Source organism: Phoca vitulina, unplaced genomic scaffold, assembly GCF_004348235.1.
Source record: "Phoca vitulina isolate PV1807 unplaced genomic scaffold, GSC_HSeal_1.0 scaffold59, whole genome shotgun sequence".
NCBI lineage: Eukaryota > Metazoa > Chordata > Mammalia > Carnivora > Phocidae > Phoca > Phoca vitulina.
The window spans coordinates 5,706,137-5,725,515 of record NW_022589762.1 but is presented as its reverse complement, the minus strand read 5'-3'; the positions used below and the strand labels follow the sequence as shown (position 1 = coordinate 5,725,515).

The 19,379-nt window shown below is 41.4% G+C and overlaps 1 protein-coding gene across 1 annotated transcript in view; it reads right to left on the bottom strand.

The window, feature by feature from the left end:
• Positions 1–10,945, bottom strand: part of GALNT8 (polypeptide N-acetylgalactosaminyltransferase 8) — a 50,963-nt gene extending 40,018 nt beyond the window's left edge. The window contains exon 1 of the mRNA XM_032390747.1: positions 10,696–10,945. Coding sequence (XP_032246638.1) covers positions 10,696–10,945 — 250 coding nt within the window. The remainder of the gene's footprint in view (positions 1–10,695) is intronic.
• Between the last annotated feature and the right edge of the window lie 8,434 nt (positions 10,946–19,379).

The window sequence follows — 19,379 nt, the reverse complement described above, 5'->3', positions numbered from 1 at the left end:
GGGAGGTGACAAAGTCCAGAATACACCATAGAAATGTGAGGTGGGATGTAGGTAAAGAACTTCACAGATGGAAAGGACAAGGTATTAAATGATGACACTGCATCACCCAGGGGGATAACAGGATTGGGGGCAGAGACAAAAACTAAACCAGGAGCCATTACAAAGTCTGTAAGGAGTGAGAAAACTCGTCAGAGAGGTCAGCCAGAGAAATGTTAGCAGAGGAAAGAGGGCAACCAGGTTTTCATAATGAGGTAAAGGGCTACTGTGACAGACTTCTGACTCTCCTCCATTAGACCAAACCTAGAACAGATTAATATTTCCCAAGCCCAAAATGGATTATGACACTCCTCAGCACTAAACCCCAAAATGATAATCAAGGCATTCCACCATAAGGACCCACTTAGTTCCTACTAATTCTCCCTAAACTCTCTAAATTCCAACCAGACTGATAGGATCACCTTCTAGCCCATCTAGTACTTTCCTACAAGTTAGAAGAAAATCTGTGGATAATTACAGTCCAGGGGCACCTGCTTGATGAGGGGACCGTCCTATTGTGTGAATTTCCTCTGAGTAGGTGCAGCTCCATGCCACAGCACATGGCTTGGTGAGCAGAACATGGACTGAATTTCAGCTAAATATACAGCCCCTAAAAAGGAAACAGGAAAATCTCTTCAACTTAGAGGAGGACATGTTTAGAAGGTGGCATTAAACTGGCCCAAAGGGAAGGAGAAACAACCAGGGAAGAGCTTAAAGCAAAGACAGGATGGTCAAAGCAAACTCGGTAAGAAAAATAAATGGTTGGTTTTTATAAAAGGCTCATGTGAGTACCAAGCATATTTGCTCCAGTGGAAAATAAAAATGAGAGCAGAATTTTTATAGTTTTCCAAATTGAATAGTATTTTTTATTCAAACTCTTCTATACTAAGTATGTGAGGGTCATAGGGTGGTCTTGGGATCTCTGTGCCTTTGAATTCCCCTATGCTCCTCTTGGGGAATATCTGATTTTTCTCTTTCATTGATGCTGTCAATGGGAAATTGTTTGGACCTGGACACTCTAGAATTAATTTGAGGATGTAAGTGCAGAGTCCATCAGGATGAATACAGTGTCACTAGACTGTCCCCATGACTATACTGAAACTTTCCAGAACCCAAGGGGGGCACACCCAATGTTGTCTTTGTGGTGGGACTTTAAAGTATCCTTAGGAAGGTTCCATCAAATTAGTTTAGGGTGATCAACCCCTCCCACAATTATCATCACGTGTTTGCTTTTGTTCTTGATAGTTTACATAATTTGTGTAGACATCCTTATTGACTTATGACTTTTGTCAATCTTTTTGGAGGCAATGAGCAACCAGGATGATTGGTAATTGAACAGGCTTTCGATTTCAGGAAGCCCTTTAGGAAAGAAGAGCATTTGTGATCTGGAAACACAGTCCAGAAGACATTCTGAAATTCATCTCAGGTGGTAGGGAGTCCCTGACACCATATCATTTTAGAGTGAATAAAGGGGGAAGCACTGAGAATAACAAGAAAAGGAGGAACTGGTCATTGCAAAGAAAGCAGGGGAAGTACACCCAATGGTTCTGGGTGGCTCTCAAGGCATACTTTGTCCCAGCTGAAGGAAAGAGTAGTCAGGCTTGAGGCGGAAGTCCTACTATTTTAAGGCCAGAGGAGCCTGAGCCAATAGGACGAACCCTGGGATTGGGTGAGAGAGTCCTGGTGTGGTCTGGGTGCTCTGCCCCAGAGTGATGGTGACTGGTTAGGTACACAGACATCCTCTGGTGAAGCTGTACTAAGCACATTTCCATAGTTAATGTTAACCCACTGGGGTGTGCTCAAAGCCAGGTCTTCTGGATCTTACAATCTTCTCTGTGTTTCATCTACTTTCTTGCCTTGTACCCCTCTTCCCTTCATCCTTGTCTGCCTGTCTTCTGTTTTCTCCTTCCCACAGTCATTCATTTATTCATTGATTAATAATTTCTACATGCCAGGTACAGGGAATAGAGTGGTAAGACACTATAAAACACTCACTAAACAAGCCCTTATGAAATTTGCCCTCCAGAAACTTGTACCACAATAAAATATGATGCATCTTATGAAGGAGGATGTAGACGGTGCTATGGTGCTTTTTCTCTTTCCCCTCATCTTGTTTTCCCTTTTTCCTCCAGTCTCCATTTAAACTCTTCCTTTTGTTTCTCCTGTCTGTCCTTCTCTCTATCCCTTGGCCTCACCCTGAACCCTGACAATGCTCAGTTCTCATTATAGAAGGGATTTTCCCCATCTCCAGTCCCCATGTGCACACACTCTCATGTCTGTGCAGTCACTTCCCTGCTCACACATTCAACACTTCCCTTCAGGGGCACAAGCATTAGATCCCTCTCACTTGTGAGCAGAGGAAACACAGCTGCTGCCCCTCACTGGAGTCAGATCCTGAGACACATAAAATTCAGAGGGATTAGAGTTTCATGGTGAGCCAGAATCAAAAATAAACCCCAGAAAAGAAATTTTAAAAACCCCAGAATTCATGTGAAGAAGTTAAAATTTGGGAAATCTTGAGGGCATCTTGCTAAGTTGAAGAAGTCAGACATAAAAAGACAATTACTGTATGATATCATTTATATGTGGAATCTAAAAAAAAGAGTGGGGTGGGCAATGAGCTCAAGAGAACAGATTGGTAGTTGCGAGAGGCAGGGCATGGGGGAGGTGGGTGAAATGGGTAAAGGGCGTCAAAAGGTACAAACTTCCAGTTATAAAATAAATAAGTATGGGATATAATGTACAGCATGGTGTCTATAGTTAATCCTGTATTTGCATATAAAATTGTTTAACTATGGGATGATGTATTTTTTTTTATTTTTTTATTGTTATGTTAATCCCCATACATTACATCATTAGATATATTAGTTTTAGATATAGTGTTCCATGATTCATTGTTTGTGCATAACACCCAGTACTCCATGCAGAACGTGCCCTCCTCAATACTCATCATCAGGCTAACCCATCCTCCCACCCCCCTCCCCTCTAGAACCCTCAGTTTGTTTTTCAGAGTCCATCGTCTCTCATGGTTCGTCTACCCCTCCGAATTCCCCCCCTTCATTCTTCCCCTCCTGCTACATTCTTCTTCTTCTTTTTTTCTTTCTTAACATATATTGCATTATTTGTTTCAGAGGTACAGATCTGAGATTCAACAGTCTTGCACAATTCACAGCGCTTACCAGAGCACATACCCTCCCCAGTGTCCATCACCCAGTCACCCCATCCTTCCCACCCCACCCCCCACTCCAGCAACCCTCAGTTTGTTTCCTGAGATTAAGAATTCCTCATATCAGTGAGGTCATATGATACATGTCTTTCTCTGTTTGACTTATTTCGCTCAGCATAATACCCTCCAGTTCCATCCACGTCGTTGCAAATGGCAAGATCTCATTCCTTTTGATGGCTGCATAATATTCCATTCTATATATATACCACATCTTCTTTATCCATTCATCTGTTGATGGACATCTTGGCTCCTTCCACAGTTTGGCTCTTGTGGACATTGCTGCTATAAACATCGGGGTGCACATACCCTTTCGGATCCCTACTTTTGTATCTTTGGGGTAAATACCCAGTAGTGCAATTGCTGGATCATATGGTAGCTCTATTTTCAACTGTTTGAGGAACCTCCATACTGTTTTCCAGAGTGGCTGCACCAGCTTGCATTCCCACCAACAGTGTAGGAGGGTTCCCCTTTCTCCGCATCCCCGCCAACATCTGTCATTTCCTGACTTGTTAATTTTAGCCATTCTGACTGGTGTGAGGTGGTATCTCATTGAGGTTTTGATTTGGATTTCCCTGATGCCGAGCGATATTGAGCACTTTTTCATGTGTCTGTTGGCCATTTGGATGTCTTCTTTGGAAAAATGTCTGTTCATGTCTTCTGCCCATTTCTTGATAGGATTCTTTTTTCGTTGGGTGTTGAGTTTGATGAGTTCTTTATAGATTTTGGATACTAGCCCTTTATCTGATATGTCATTTGCAAATATCTTCTCCCATTCTGTCGGTTGTCTTTTGGTTTTGTTGACTGTTTCCTTTGCTTTGCAAAAGCTTTTTATCTTGATGAACTCCCAATAGTTCACTTTTGCCCTTGCTTCCCTTGCCTTTGGCGATGTTTCTAGGAAGAAGTTGCTGCGGCTGAGGTCGAAGAGGTTGCTGCCTGTGTTCTCCTTTAGGATTTTGATGAACTCCTGTCTCACATTGAGGTCTTTCAACCATTTGGAGTCTATTTTTGTGTGTGGTGTAAGGAAATGGTCCAGTTTCATTCTTCTGCATGTGGCTGTCCAATTTTCCCAACACCATTTGTTGAAGAGACTGTCTTTTTTCCATTGGACATTCTTTCCTGCTTTGTCAAAGATTAGTTGACCATAGAGTTGAGGGTCCATTTCTGGGCTCTCTATTCTGTTCCATTGATCTCTGTGTCTGTTTTTGTGCCAGGACCATACTGTCTTGATGATGACAGCTTTGTAGTAGAGCTGGAAGTCCGGAATTGTGATGCCGCCAGCTTTGCTTTTCTTTTTCAACATTCCTCTGGCTATGCGGGGTCTTTTCTGGTTCCATACAAATTTTAGGATTATTTGTTCCATTTCTTTGAAAAAAGTGGATGGTATTTTGATGGGGATTGCATCGAAAGTGTAGATTGCTCTAGGTAGCATTGACATCTTCACAATATTTGTTCTTCCAATCCATGAGCATGGAACGTTTTTCCATTTCTTTGTGTCTTCCTCAATTTCTTTCATGAGTATTTTATAGTTTTCTGAGTACAGATCCTTTGCCTCTTTGGTTAGATTTATTCCTAGGTATCTTATGGTTTTGGGTGCAAGTGTAAATGGGATCGACTCCTTAATTTCTCTTTCTTCTGTCTTGTTGTTGGTGTATAGGGATGCCACTGACTTCTGTGCATTGATTTTATATCCTGCCACTTGACTGAATTCCTGTATGAGTTCTAGCAGTTTTGGGGTGGAGTCTTTGGGATTTTCCACATAAAGTATCATATTATCTGCAGAGTGAGAGTTTGACTTCTCCTTTGCTGATTTGGATGCCTTTGATTTCTTTTTGTTGTCTGATTGCTGTGGCTAGGACTTCCAATACTATGTTGAATAGCAGTGGTGATAGTGGACATCCCTGCCGCGTTCCTGACCTTAGGGGAAAAGCTCTCAGGTTTTCCCCATTGAGAATGATATTCGCTGTAGGTTTTTCATAGATGGCTTTTATGATATTGAGGTACGTACCCTCTATGCCTATACTCTGAAGAGTTTTGATCAAGAAAGGATGCTGTACTTTGTCAAATGCTTTTTCTGCATCTATTGAGAGGATCATATGAGTCTTGTTCTTTCTTTTGTTAATGTATTGTATCACGTTGATTGATTTACGGATGTTGAACCAACCTTGCAGCCCAGGGATAAATCCCACTTGGTCGTGGTGAATAATCCTTTTAATGTACTGTTGGATCCTACTGGCTAGTATTTTGGTGAGAATTTTTGCATCCATGTATATCAAGGATATTGGTCGGTAATTCTCCTTTTTGATGGGGTCTTTGGTTTGGGGATCAAGGCAATGGTGGCCTCATAAAATGAGTTTGGAAGTTTTCCTGCCATTTCTATTTTTTGGAACAGTTTCAGAAGGATAGGTATTAATTCTTCTTGAAATGTTTGGTAGAATTCCCCTGGGAAACCATCTGGCCCTGGGCTTTTGTGTTTTGGGAGATTTTTGATGACTGCTTCAATTTCCTTAGTGGTTATAGGTCTGTTCAGGTCTTCTGTTTCTTCCTGGTTCAGTTTTGGTAGTTGATACATCTCTAGAAATGCATCCATTTCTTCCAGGTTATCGAATTTGCTGGCATAGAGTTGCTCATAATATGTTCTTATAATTGTTTGTATTTCTTTGGTGTTGGTTGTGATCTCTCCTCTTTCATTCACGATTTTGTTGATTTGGGTCATTTCTCTTTTCTTTTTGATAAGTCTGGCCAGGGGTTTATCAATCTTGTTAATTCTTTCAAAGAACCAGCTCCTTGTTTCGTTGATCTGTTCTACTGTTCTTTTAGTTTCTATTTCATTGATTTCTGCTCTGCTCTTTATTATTTCTCTTCTTCTGCTCGGTTTAGGCTTTATTTGCTGTTCTTTCTCCAGCTCCTTTAGGTGTAGGGTTAGTTTGTATACTTGAGACCTTTCTTGTTTCTTGAGAAAGGCTTGTATTGCTATATACTTTCCTCTTAGGGCTGCCTTTGCTGCATCCCAAAGATTTTGAATAGTTGTGTTTTCATTTTCATTGGTTTCCATGAATTTTTTTAATTCTTCTTTAATTTCCTGGTTGACCCATTCATTCTTCAGTAGGATGCTCTTTAGCCTCCATGTATTTGAGTTCTTTCTGACTTTCCTCTTGTGATTGAGTTCTAGTTTCAAAGCATTGTGGTCTGAAAATAGGCAGGGAATGATCCCAATCTTTTGGTACCAGTTGAGACCTGATTTATGACCTAGGATGTGATCGATTCTGGAGAATGTTCCATGGGCACTAGAGAAGAATGTGTATTCTGTGGCTTTGGGATGGAATGTTCTGAATATGTCTGTGAAGTCCATTTGGTCCAGTGTGTCATTTAAAGTCTTTATTTCCTTGTTGATCTTTTGCTTAGATGATCTGTCCATTTCAGTGAGGGGGGTGTTAAAGTCCCCCACTATTATTGTATTGTTGTCGATGTGTTTCTTTGCTTTTGTTATTAATTGCCTTATATAATTGGCTGCTCCCATGTTAGGGGCATAGATATTTACAATTGTTAGATCTTCTTGTTGGATAGACCCTTTAAGTAGGATATAGTGTCCTTCCTCATCTCTTATTATAGTCTTTGGTTTAAAATCTAATTTGTCTGATATAAGGATTGCCACCCCAGCTTTCTTTTGGTGTCCATTAGCATGGTAAATGCTTTTCCACCCCCTCACTTTCAATCTGGAGGTGTCTTTGGTTCTAAAATGAGTCTCTTGCAGACAGCATATCGATGGGTCTTGTTTTTTAATCCAATCTGATAGCCTATGTCTTTTGATTGGGGCATTTAGCCCATTTACATTCAGGGTAACTATTGAAAGATAGGAATTTAGTGCCATTGTATTGCCTGTAAGGTGACTGTTACTGTATATTGTCTGTGTTCCTTTCTGGTCTATGTTACTTTTAGGCTCTCTCTTTGCTTAGAGGACCCCTTTCAATATTTCTTGTAGGGCTGGTTTCGTGTTTGCAAATTCCTTTAGTTTTTGTTTATCCTGGAAGCTTTTTATCTCTCCTTCAATTTTCAATGACAGCCTAGCTGGATATAGTATTCTTGGCTGCATATTTTTCTCATTTAGTGCTCTGAATATGTCCTGCCAGTCCTTTCTGGCCTGCCAGGTCTCTGTGGATACGTCTGTTGCCAATCTAATGTTTCTACCATTGTAGGTTACAGATCTCTTCTCCCGAGCTGCTTTCAGGATTTTCTCTTTGTCTCTGAGACTCGTTTTACTATTAGATGTCAGGGTGTTGACCTATTTTTATTGATTTTGAGAGGACTTCTCTGTGCTTCCTGGATTTTGATGCCTGTTTCCTTCCCCAAATTAGGGAAGTTCTCTGCTATAATTTGCTCCATTATACCTTCTGCACCTCTCTCTCTTTCTTCTTCTTCTGGGATCCCAATTATTCTAATGTTGTTTCGTCTTATGGTATCATGTATCTCTTGAATTCTGCCCTCATGATCCAGTAGTTGTTTATCTCTTTTTTTCTCAGCTTCTTTATTTTCCATCATTTGGTCTTCTATCTCACTGATTCTCTCTTCTGCCTCATTTATCCTAGCAGTTAGCACCCCCATATTTGATTGCACCTCATTAATAGCCTTTTTGATTTCTACTTGGTTAGATTTTAGTTCTTTTACTTCTCCAGAAAGGGTTTCTCTAATAACTTCCATGCTTTTTTCAAGCCCAGCTAGTATCTTTAAAGTGGTGAATCTGAACTCTAGATCTGACATCGTACTAATGTCCGTATTGAGTAGGTCCCTGGCAGTCGGTACTACCTCTTGTTCTTTTTGTTGAGGTAATTTTTTCCATCTTGTCATTTTGTGCAGAGGAGAATAGATTAATGAGAGAACAAAATGCTAGCAGGGTAACAACGTCCCCAGAAAATATACTCTAAACAAATCAGAAAAGACCTGAAGCAGTGGGAAAAGAAAGGGAAAGAGAGAAAAAAGAAAAAGAAAAAAAGAAAAAAGATAAAGATAAAAATAAACAAAAACAGAGCAAAACAAAACAAAACAAAAACAGAATGTGATCAAATATGATCAGGCTGGTTTATAGATCAGTGCCACACACTAGATTTTGGGTGTATTTTGGTCTGTTAAAAGAAAGTGCCTCCCAAAATTTTAAAGAAAGAAAAACTTATATATGTACAAAAATAAGGGTAAATATGATGAAGGGATGGAATATGACTGTAAAGATGGAAATTACAAAAAATTTTATAAAAGGAATTGATAAGTTGTTTGAAAAAAGAAAGAAGAGGATTTAAAAAAAAAAAGAAAAAAAAGGAAAAAAAAGGGAGAGAATGTGATCAGGCAGGGGAGTAGAAAAAAAACATACACTAGAGATTTAGAGTATATTTGATCTGTTAGAAGAAACTATCTCAAAATTTTAAAGAGAGAACAACTTATATATATATGCCAAAAATACGGGTAACTACTATGAAGGGATAGAATATGACTCTAAAAATGAAAAATAAAAATGTTTTTTAAAAAAGGGATTGATAAGATGTTGGTTGAAAAAGGGAAAAAGAAAAATTTAAAAAAAAAAAAAAAGAAAGAAAAAAAGACAGTTAAAAAAAATAATTAACTTTGAAAGACTAAAGAATCATGGTAAAAAAGCCATGAATTCTATGTGCAGTATTCCCCTAGCGCTGGAGTTCTGCCGTTCTCATTGATTGGTAAACTTGGTCTTGGCTGGCTGTTCTTGCTGATCTTCTGGGGGAGGGGCCTGTTGCCGTGGTTCCCAAATGTCTTTGCTGGAGGCGGAATTGCCCCACCCTTGCCCAGTCTGGGCTAAGTAATCTGCTCCGGTTTGCTCTCGGGAGCTTTTGTTCCCTGCAAGCTTTCCCTACAGCTTTGGAGGCCGAAAGTGAAAACGGGGGCCTCCCAATCTCCGCCCCGGAGGAGCCGAGAACTCGGGGCCCCACTCCTCAGTGCGACCCCAGAGAAAAGCAGTCAGTCACTCCCGTCTCCCCGGTCTCCGGCCGCACTCCGTGCTCACCCGGCCTGTGACTGCGTGTTTCTATCTCTGGCACCCGACCCCGGGTGGAGTCTCCAAACCCAGCAGATCCCTGCGGTGCGCTCCCGCGCTGCTCCTCCTGGGGGAGGAAGGGGAGTCTTCCTGGATCTGCCGCTTGTCGGGTCCCTGCTGGAGGAGCAGTGGCCCGACTGTGCCGCGGATCACGGTTTATGGCAACCCCGAGCTGAGAGCCCGCACCTGGGCTCTGTTTCTGCAGCCGGCTTCCCTGCTCAGATACCTGGGAGCTCTGCCACACTCAGGCACCCCCGGTCTTTCTGTGACCCTGAGGGTCCTGAGACCACACTGTCCCACGAGGGTTCCACCCCCTGCTTAGCCACTGGAGTGACGTCCCTCAGCAGAGCAGACTTCTAAAAGTTCCGATTTTGTGCTCCGCGGCTCTATCACTTGCCAGAAGCGGCCGACGGAGGCCCCTCCCCCGCTGTCTATCCTCCCGAATGTCGCCTCGGATTCACTTCTCCGCACGTCCTACCTTCCAGAAAGTGGTCGCTTTTCTGTTCAGAGAGTTGTTGCTATTCTTTTCTTCGATCTCCTGTTGAGTTTGTAGGTGTTCTGAATGGTTTGATCCCTATCCAGCTGAATTCCTGAGAGGAGACGAAATCCAGGTCTCCTACTCCTCCGCCATCTTGCTCCGCCCCTGGATGATGCATGTTAACTAGACTTATTATGGTGATCATTTCACAATATATACAAATATTGAAACATTATGCTGTATACCTGAAACTAACATAATGTTAGGTGTCAGTTATACCTCAACTTAAAAAGAGAGAGTTTAAAATGTGATACACATCAGTCTACAGAACATTTTCTGCATATATTTCACAACTGTATGAGATCCAGCAGGTAACCTCTCATCTCCATTTACAGATCCAGAGTCTATGGCTGAGAGAGATAAGCACTTGTTGATCATGGCCATGTCAGGGTTCAATCTTGGGTCCTCTAACAAGTCCCCATTAATTCCTGATGGGAACTCACAGCAACCTGGAAGGGAGGCCTTTGCCCCAGAGTTTGTCACCTCTGTTTAACAGCTCTTGCCCTCTCAGGGGTTTTTATACTGAGCCTCAATCTTCCTGCCTACATGCATGTACCTGTGATCATGTATGTGTTCAAGTGTACCCACACACCACTCACATAGACACATCCTGCTCCACTCCCCTCAACTGTTTGCTCTGATTCCCACTAATTCTCACTTACCTCCCATTTGGAGGGATAGAATTCAATATCAGATGCTTAATTGAGCAACTGAGAAAAAGAATGTGATCTCTCATTCATTATTTCTTCCATGCCCCTTTTTTCTAAGTGTCCCTAAACACACACACACACACACACACACACACACACACACCATCCCTCCAAGTTGATATTATAAACTTACTCAGATGCCGCAAATCCACCTCCACATGAGAGAGTCTCTTTATCACTGTCTTGTTCCTTTCAGACGAAGGCAAATGAAGCTGCTTTTGGAGATTTCCCCAAACCAACTTTTGTAATGTCCTCCTGGTATAAAATACCAGGTATAAAATACCAGGTATATAAAATATATAAAATACCAGGAGGACATCGGTGGCAATAACCAGAGACAGCCCAATGCAGAGGATTTTGAGGACATTTCTCCTGGACATCATACCCTGCCTCTGAAACTGTCACCTCCTGCAGGCCTGAATGTGTCACTGCCCAGGTAAGCTAAAGATCACAATCAGCTGAGCTTTGTCTCTGCCAGCTGCTGCCTGCTAAGCCAGATGTTCTTCAACTGGAAAAGCTGTCACAAGCTGCCTGGCTTCTCCCTGAGCACTGTCACATGTGTGGAGTGTGCCAGGGAAGCCACCCAATGACTGGGAGGGTACCTGGGCACACCTTGCACTATCTTAGAAGTCAGGTTAATGCTTGCCCCTGGAGCTACTTCAGGCTGTGATGGGGAAAGCTTTTCTCTCTGTGTTTTGTTTCATTTTATTTTGTTTTTTAATGCTCCCTCTCTCTGGTAAAATTGCTCTCTGAAAGGGCATGTGAAGTATAGGAGATAAATAATTTGAAAAAAGAATCCACAAAATGGGAAGCTTCCATACTATATGATTTTGAGAACAAGAATCACATCTCAGATGTCCTTTTATCTAACTCTACGGAGTCTTGAACATATTAGATGTGCAGCAAATGCTAGTTCAACAAACTTGAGGAAAGACTGTCCTGCTGGATCTACCTAGAAACAGGTGGATGAGCTGGAAGCAGCCCCTGAGGGTGAGCCCCAGGGGATGGTCAGGCTTCACTGGTCCCATCCTCTTTTGTCATCTACACAGTTCCATACAACATAGTTCTACTTTGCCCCAACTTCCAGTAACTCTTCTGCTTCCATACCTCACATTCACTATATGTTTGGACAAATCACCTAATCATCATCATTGTTAATTAAATACTTCAAATTGTTCTCCAGAGCCAAAAATTCAAAGTTGTTATTCTGGTGTTGGGTCCCTCCATAATCATATCTCCCACCCCATCCCAGTCCCTTGAACTCTTTATTAGGTTCCCAAACATGGTATATGCAGACAAGAGCCGAAGTAGACATGTGGATAAAAGTAAAGAAAAGTGGATCTTGGAAAATCAGGTAAGATGAAAAAGAACAAAATGAAAAGTAATCAGGTGGAGTTTTTTTGTTTGTTTTCATCATCTTTCCTATGCTCTCACCTGCAAACTGGAGTAAAAAATAAATTAAAAATGCATGATCATTTCCGTTTCTGGCATGAAATGGGGTAGATCCACTTATCTCTATTCCTCCCCACTAAGATCAGCTAAAAACTCTGGACATTATACATAAAACCTGCATAAGAAGACTGAAAGGTGGAGAAAAAGTGGGCAGACTGGCTGGAGATCTTGGGAGCTGAGGAATGACAGCAGTGAGTTCCCTGTGTTTTCTTCCTCCTGGTATAGCCTATCCTGGATGCTGGAGAAGTTGTTAAACTGTAAATGCCAGTAAGAAAAGACAATAAGGGGAAATCGGAGGGGGAGACGAACCATGAGAGACTCTGAGAAACAAACTGAGGGTTCTAGAGGGGAGGGGTGTGGGGGGATGGGTTAGCCTGGTGATGGGTATTAAAGAGGACACATACTGAATGGAGCACTGGGTGTTATATGCAAATAATGAATCATGGAACACTACATCAAAAACTAATGATATAATGTATGGTGATTAACATAACATAATAAAATAAAATAAAATAAAAAGTAAAAAAAAAGAAATTACATTAAAAAAGACAATAAAAGCCTCCAAGAATCTTGGACAATAAAAGAATCTTGGACAATAAAAGCCTGCTCTCTCTAGCCAAAGGAACAGGAAAGGGACAGCCCAGTAAGAAAAAAATGTTTAGATAATAACTGACCTACCCCAGCCAACAGCCAGGACTGAAAAACCTGCTGTTTGCCATGGCCATCCCATTGACAAAGACCGTGTGGGGAGCTTCGGTTTCCACTCCCCCTCCAAAATGGTTCAGAGAAAGCCGAGTAGGGAAGGCATAACTTTTATCCCTGTTCCCCCATGATGCCAGTAAGGGAATAGTAATAAAATGGCTCTCTCTCACCCTAGTGGTATCAGCAGATGCCTAGTGGGCAACCTGAACTTTCTCCCTCAGCAGTATAATGAGGCACCCCTGCCCCACCAAGTTTCGATGGAGGCCAAGTAGTAAACCCGGACTTCTGTTCCCACGTGATGTAACAAGGTGGCATCTTCCTTTCCCCAGCAAGGCAGTGTCAGAAAACTTGCTAAAACAGAAGATTTAAATAAAACTGAGTCCAATAACATAATACCCCCAATGTCCAGGATGCATACAAGGATCACTTGTCATACCAAATCTCAACTTGAATGGAGAAAGGCAATCAACAGACACCAACACCTATATGACACAGATGTTAGAATTGTCTGAAAAAAAATTAAATCAGCCATCATAAAAATACTTCAGTGAGCAGTTATAAACATGCTTCAAACGAATGAAAAAAATAGTAAGTCTCAGCAAAGAAATAGCAGGTCTCGGGAAAGAAATAGAAGACATAGAGAAAAACCAAATGGAAATTTTAGAACTGAAAAATACAATAAGTAAAAATTTTAAATCACAGGAAGAGCCTTAACAGCACAATGAAGAAGATAGAGAAAAGAATCAGGAAACTTGATTAGAAGATAGAATAGAAATTACTCAATCTGAACAACAAAGTGAGAACAGACTTGAAAAATAATAACAGAGGGATGCCTGGGTGGCTTAGTCAGTTAAGTGTCTGCCTTCGGCTCAGGTCATGATCCAGGGTCCTGGGATGGAGCCCCACATGGGGCTCCTTGCTCAGCAGGGAGTCTGCTTCTCCCTCTGCCTGCCGCTCCCCCTGCTTGTGCTGTCTCTCCCTCTCTCTCTGACAAATAAATAAAATCTTTAAAATAATAACAATAATAATAACAGAGCCTCAAGAACTTGAGACTCCAACAAAATATCTAATATTTCATCTGTGTCCCAGAAGGAGAGGAGAGAATGTGAGGCTAAACAAGAATTCAAAGAAATAAGGGCTAAAAATTAACCAAAGTTGGCAAAAGACATAAATTTACAAACTTAAAAAGCTGGGTTAACTGTGAATAGGATAAATCAAATAAATCTACACCAAGTCATATCATAATCAAACTTCTGAAAACTAAAAAAGAAAAAAAAGAAAGAAAAAATTCTTAAGAGCAGCAAGAGAGAAATGACAGCTCACCTGTAGGGAAAAAACAATGTAAATGACAGCAGATTTCCCATCAGAAATCACAAAAAACAAATGGAAGTGTCACAACATTTGTCAAGTGGGTAAAGAAAAGAATGGTCAATCCAGAATCCTTTATCCACAAAAATATTCCTCAAGAATGGCAGAGAAATCAACACATTCTCAGACAAAAAACAAAAAAGAAGAAAGAAAGAAAGAAAGAAAGAAAGAAAGAAAGAAAGAAAGAAAGAAAGAAAGAAAGAAAGAAAGAAAGAAAGAAAAGAGAGAGAGAGAAAGAAAGAAAGAAAGAAAGAAAGAAAGAAAGAAAGAAAGAGAAAAGAAAATATTAAGAGAATCTTGCTACTAGATCTACTCCAAAAGAAAGCTTACAGGAAATTTTCAAAATGAAGAAATGACAAAAGAAAGAATCTTGGGGGTGCCTGAGTGGCTCAATTGGTTGAGCCTCAGATTCTTGGTTTCAGCTCAGGTCATGATCTCATGGGTCTTGAGATCGAGCCCCAAGTGGGGCTCCATGCTCAGCATGGAGTCTCCTTGAAGATTCTCTCCCTCTGCATCTCCCCCCACTTGCATATGCATGTGCATATGCTCTCTCTAAAATAAATAAATAAATCTGAAAGGAAGGAAGGAAGGAAGGAAGGGAAGAAGGAATGTGGAAGAGGTACTTAGGACAATCATAAATTGAAGAGGGTAAAGAAACTTAAAATAAGGTAATATTTTTACAATTCATTTGAACGGGTAAAGTGACGATAGTAGTAGACTATGATAAGTTATGTAATGTGCAGTTGTGATGGACTAGTTCTAAAATATTTTGATTGTAGTGGTGGTTGCATGAATCTATACATCTGATCAAATGGCATAGAAGTACACACACAAATTATCAATGTCAAATGTCTGGTTTTGCTTTGCACTATAGTTACATGAAATACATCCATTGGGGGAATATGGATGAAGGGTACACAGGACTGTTCTGTACTATTTTTGCAAAATTTTGTTAGTCTATAGTTATTTCAAAATTAAAAGTTTTTCTTTAAAAAAGGTGTGATTCTTACTCTAAACAAACTTATTACTAAAGTACATCACTTTCTGAAATTACAAACCCTTTATTAAAAATATACAGAAGAAGAGTGGTTATCTCTTGGGGTGGCAGGGGCTAGAGCACTGAGGGATACAGGTTGGAAGGAGAATGACTTCGCTGGGTCAACTAGGCACATTTGAAAGGCCTCTGAAAGATCAGATATGTCCAGTGAGAAAATGGAAATCTGGCTTTGAAGCTCTAGGAAGAGATCAGGGGCAGAAATTTTGCTCAGAGGAAATGAATAAAATTTTTCAAAGTAGAAGTGTATTGGAATTAAACATAAAGTGGAACATTCAAGTATGGACAATTTTATGTTCATATTATCTTAATACTATTAAGGAAAAATGGTGATTCAATCATTAATAATGTCTATCTTTTCTCTTCCTTAGCATAAAACCTCTAGCCAGACAATAAGTATTTCATAATTGATTGATTTTGTTGATCATAATGCTGACATTTTAAGGGGAAGCTCCTCCCTCTCTCATATTTCCTCACTAAAATTTCTGCTCATTCTATACTCATTTGGGGATATTGTATTCTCAAGAGATTAAACTGCACCCTTCCTTACAAATATCTGTCAGATATTTCTGTTATCTGGAATACATTACATCTGTAATGTCAGAAGATTCATTCATTTGACAAAGACTAAGCTTGATAATAGTGGCTGAAAAAGCTTATCTGTAGATTGTGAACATGCATGGGAGGACAAAAAGGAAATAAATATTTTGTAAGCATCTTCTATGGGCAGCCAGTGTTAGGCATTTTCATAGGCATCTTCATAACCACCTGTGATGCAGGGATTGTTACCCTATTTTATAGATAAGGAAACTAAGGATTAGAAGGGTAAGTAATTTTCACTCTGAATCAGGTTGTATTCTTTCCTTTTCAGTGTTTTAATCACACTTCTTTAAGCTACAGTTTTAAGGGTTAGTACAGTTGGCCTGCAAATAGTTTTCCTTTTGCATATATTTCCTCACTTCCTGGATTGGTTGCCTATATATTTATCATTGTGCTAAAATCTATATATAACACAGAACAAGTATTCCAAAGCAATAGTTTTTCACTCCATCTGTTCAGCCAGGAGTGGGAATATGAATAGTATGACCCAAGAAGAAATAATAATGTAAGCAAGACTGCTGAGTAAAAAGAAAAACTTTCCTGTAAAACTAACTTTAAAGATAATCTTTCCTGTCAATAGTCAAGAGGCTTAGACAAATCTCCTCCACCATAGCAACAGAGGAAAAAGAATCATACTGAAGAATTAGCATCATAAAACCTAATTCATCTGATATAATTAAGAGTGTGAATTAGGAAGAGCCAATGGCATAGTCAATATAATTGATAAACATTTAACTTGAGAAGTGGCAGATTAACAGAACTCTTTGCATAATTCATCATCCCTAAGGACCTATAAAAGAACAGAATTGGCCCAAAGGGGGAAAAATAGCCTGAAAATAGACCAATATAGATAGCTGAACAAGGTAGCAAAAGAAGAGAAGAACTGGGACCACAACCAAAACATGTGGGTTTTTCTTTGTTTTTGTTTGTTTGTTTGTTTGTTTGTTTCCAACACCTGCTTGTGAGTTTTATCAGTGATCTAGCAAGGATGTCTTGGCTATTACCATCAGAACTAGAGTGGACACAATTTCTGTAAAGCCCATACTTGTCCATGTAATTCATTTTCATAACCTTTAAATTCAGTTCTTCAAATGTTAACTGAAGGATAATGATTTGAAGTGCTACCTTACTTCCCAGCTGCCACCTGCCAGCCAACAGCTCAGTTTCTATGTCATTTAAGCATTCCAGTGACACTTTAAATACATTCAGTTACATTTAAATAATTCAAGCTGGGAGGAGGGGGGAAAGATGGAGGAGGAGTAGGGTACCCTATTTCAACTGGTCCCCGAATTGAGCTGGATATCTACCAGACCACTTTGAGCACCCACGAAACCAGCCTGAGATGTAAGAAGATCTGGATCTCTACAAACAGAATATCACAGGCGGTTGGTTTTGAGGTACGAAGCGGAGAGCCGTGATTCTGCGGGCAGATATCGGAGGATAAACGGCGGCGGGAGGGTGCCTGGCCGTGGGGATCCTACACCGCCGGTGAGTGACAGCCTCGCGCGCTGTGGACGGGGCACAGCCTCGCGCGCTGTGGACGGGGCACAGACTCGCAGACCGGTAGCATCGGGAAAGGACTTTAGGGCAGCCCCCTGGGTGGAAAACCAGACCAGCGGGGTTGCGCGCACGCAAACCGCAGCCGCCCAGACAGAAACCCGGAGCGACGGTCGCGCGCATGCGAACTGCAGCCTCCGAGACGAAACCCGGTGCGCTGGGGTCCCGCCAGTGAACGGCAACCTCCGGGGTGGAAACCCCAAGCGGCGGAGTCGTGCGCGCGCCAACTGCAGTCCCCAGGACAGGACCCCAAGCGGCAGAGACGCGCGCGCGCAAACTGGGAGCGGCTGGTGGTTTTAGAAGCACAAAGGGCAGAGACGTGCCCCGACCTGGAGGCAGGACTGGGAGCACTGCAGAGGGGCGCACAACCCAGGACACTGCAGTTTATAGCAGCACAGACAGAAACGGAGATGGTGTGGCCTGGAGAGCTCACTGAAGAACAGACTGAGGTCTCTCTGCTCTGAGGCAGAGGGTTGGAAACGGTCTCTTCTGCTCTGACTCGCAGAAGAGACACGGAAAGCCGCCAGGGAAAGGCGCCAGAGAACAAAAGCCCCAAAGACTGATTCCCACTGAGCCCATCCCCCACCACAGGGGCGCAGGGCAACTCCGCCCAAACAGGGTTGCCTGAGTAACAGTGCAGCAGGCCCCTCCCACAGAAGACAGGCTGGGAAAACAAGAGACCAGCAACCCTGAGGTCCCAAGAAAACAGGTGCATCTTGCTTGGGTTCTGGTCAATAATTTCGACGCTATACATTCCCTCAAACACCCATCAACAGAATGACTAGGAGGAGGAGCCCCCAAAACCGAAAAGACTCAGAGATTATGACTTATGCTGCAGATTTACAAATGGATGCAGATATAACCAAGATGTCGGAGATGGAATTCAGGCTAGCAATGAAGACAATGGCTAGAATGGAGAAATCAATTAATGGCAACATAGAGTCTCTAAGGGCAGAAATAAAAGGTGAATTGGCAGAACTTAAAAATGCTATCAATGAGATCCAATCCAATCTAGATAATCTAACAGCTAGGGTAACTGAGACAGAAGAGAGAATAAGCGATCTGGAAGACAGTATAATAGATAAAAAGGGAAAAGAGGAGGCCAGGGAAAAACAACTCAGAATCCATGAAAATAGAATCAGAGAAATAAGTGACACCATGAGGCGTTCCAATGTCAGAATCATTGCAATCCCGGAGGGAGTGGAGAGAGAGAGAGGACTAGAAGATGTATTTGAGCAAATCGTAGCTGAGAACTTCCCTAATCTGGGGAATGAAACAAACATTTGAGTCCTAGAGGCAGAGAGGATCCCTCTTAAGATCAAGGAAAACAGGCCAACACCCCGGCATGTAATAGTAAAACTTGCAAATCTTAGAACCAAGGAAACCATCTTAAGGGCAGTTAGGGGGAAGAGATTCCTTACATACAGAGGGAGGAACATCAGAATAACGTCAGACCTATCCACAGAGACCTGACAAGCCAGAAAGGCCTGGCAAGACATATTCAGGGTACTAAATGAGAAGAACATGCAGCCAAGAATACTTTATCCGGCAAGGCTTTCATTTAGAATGGATGGAGAGATGCAGAGCTTCCACGACTGGCAGAAGTTGAAAGAATATGTGACCACTAAGCTGGCCCTGCAAGAAATATTAAGGGGGGTTCTATAAAAGGAGAAAGACCCCAAGAGTGATCTACAACAGAAATTTACAGGGACAATCTATAAAAACAACGTCTTCACAGGCAACATGATGACAATTAATTCATATCTTTTGATAATCACTCTCAACGTGAATGGCCTAAACGCTCCCATAAAACAGCACAGGGTTGCAGATTGGATAAAAAGACAGGACCCATCCATATGCTGTCTACAAGAGACTCATTTTGAACCTAAAGATACATCCAGACTGAAAGTGAAGGGATGGAGATCTATCTTCCACGCCAGCGGACCTCAAAAGAAAGCTGGGGTAGCAATTCTTATATCAGACAAATTAGATTTTAAACTAAAGTCTGTAATAAGAGACACAGAAGGACACTATATCATTCTTAAAGGGTCTATCCAGCAAGAAGATCTAACAATTGTAAACAT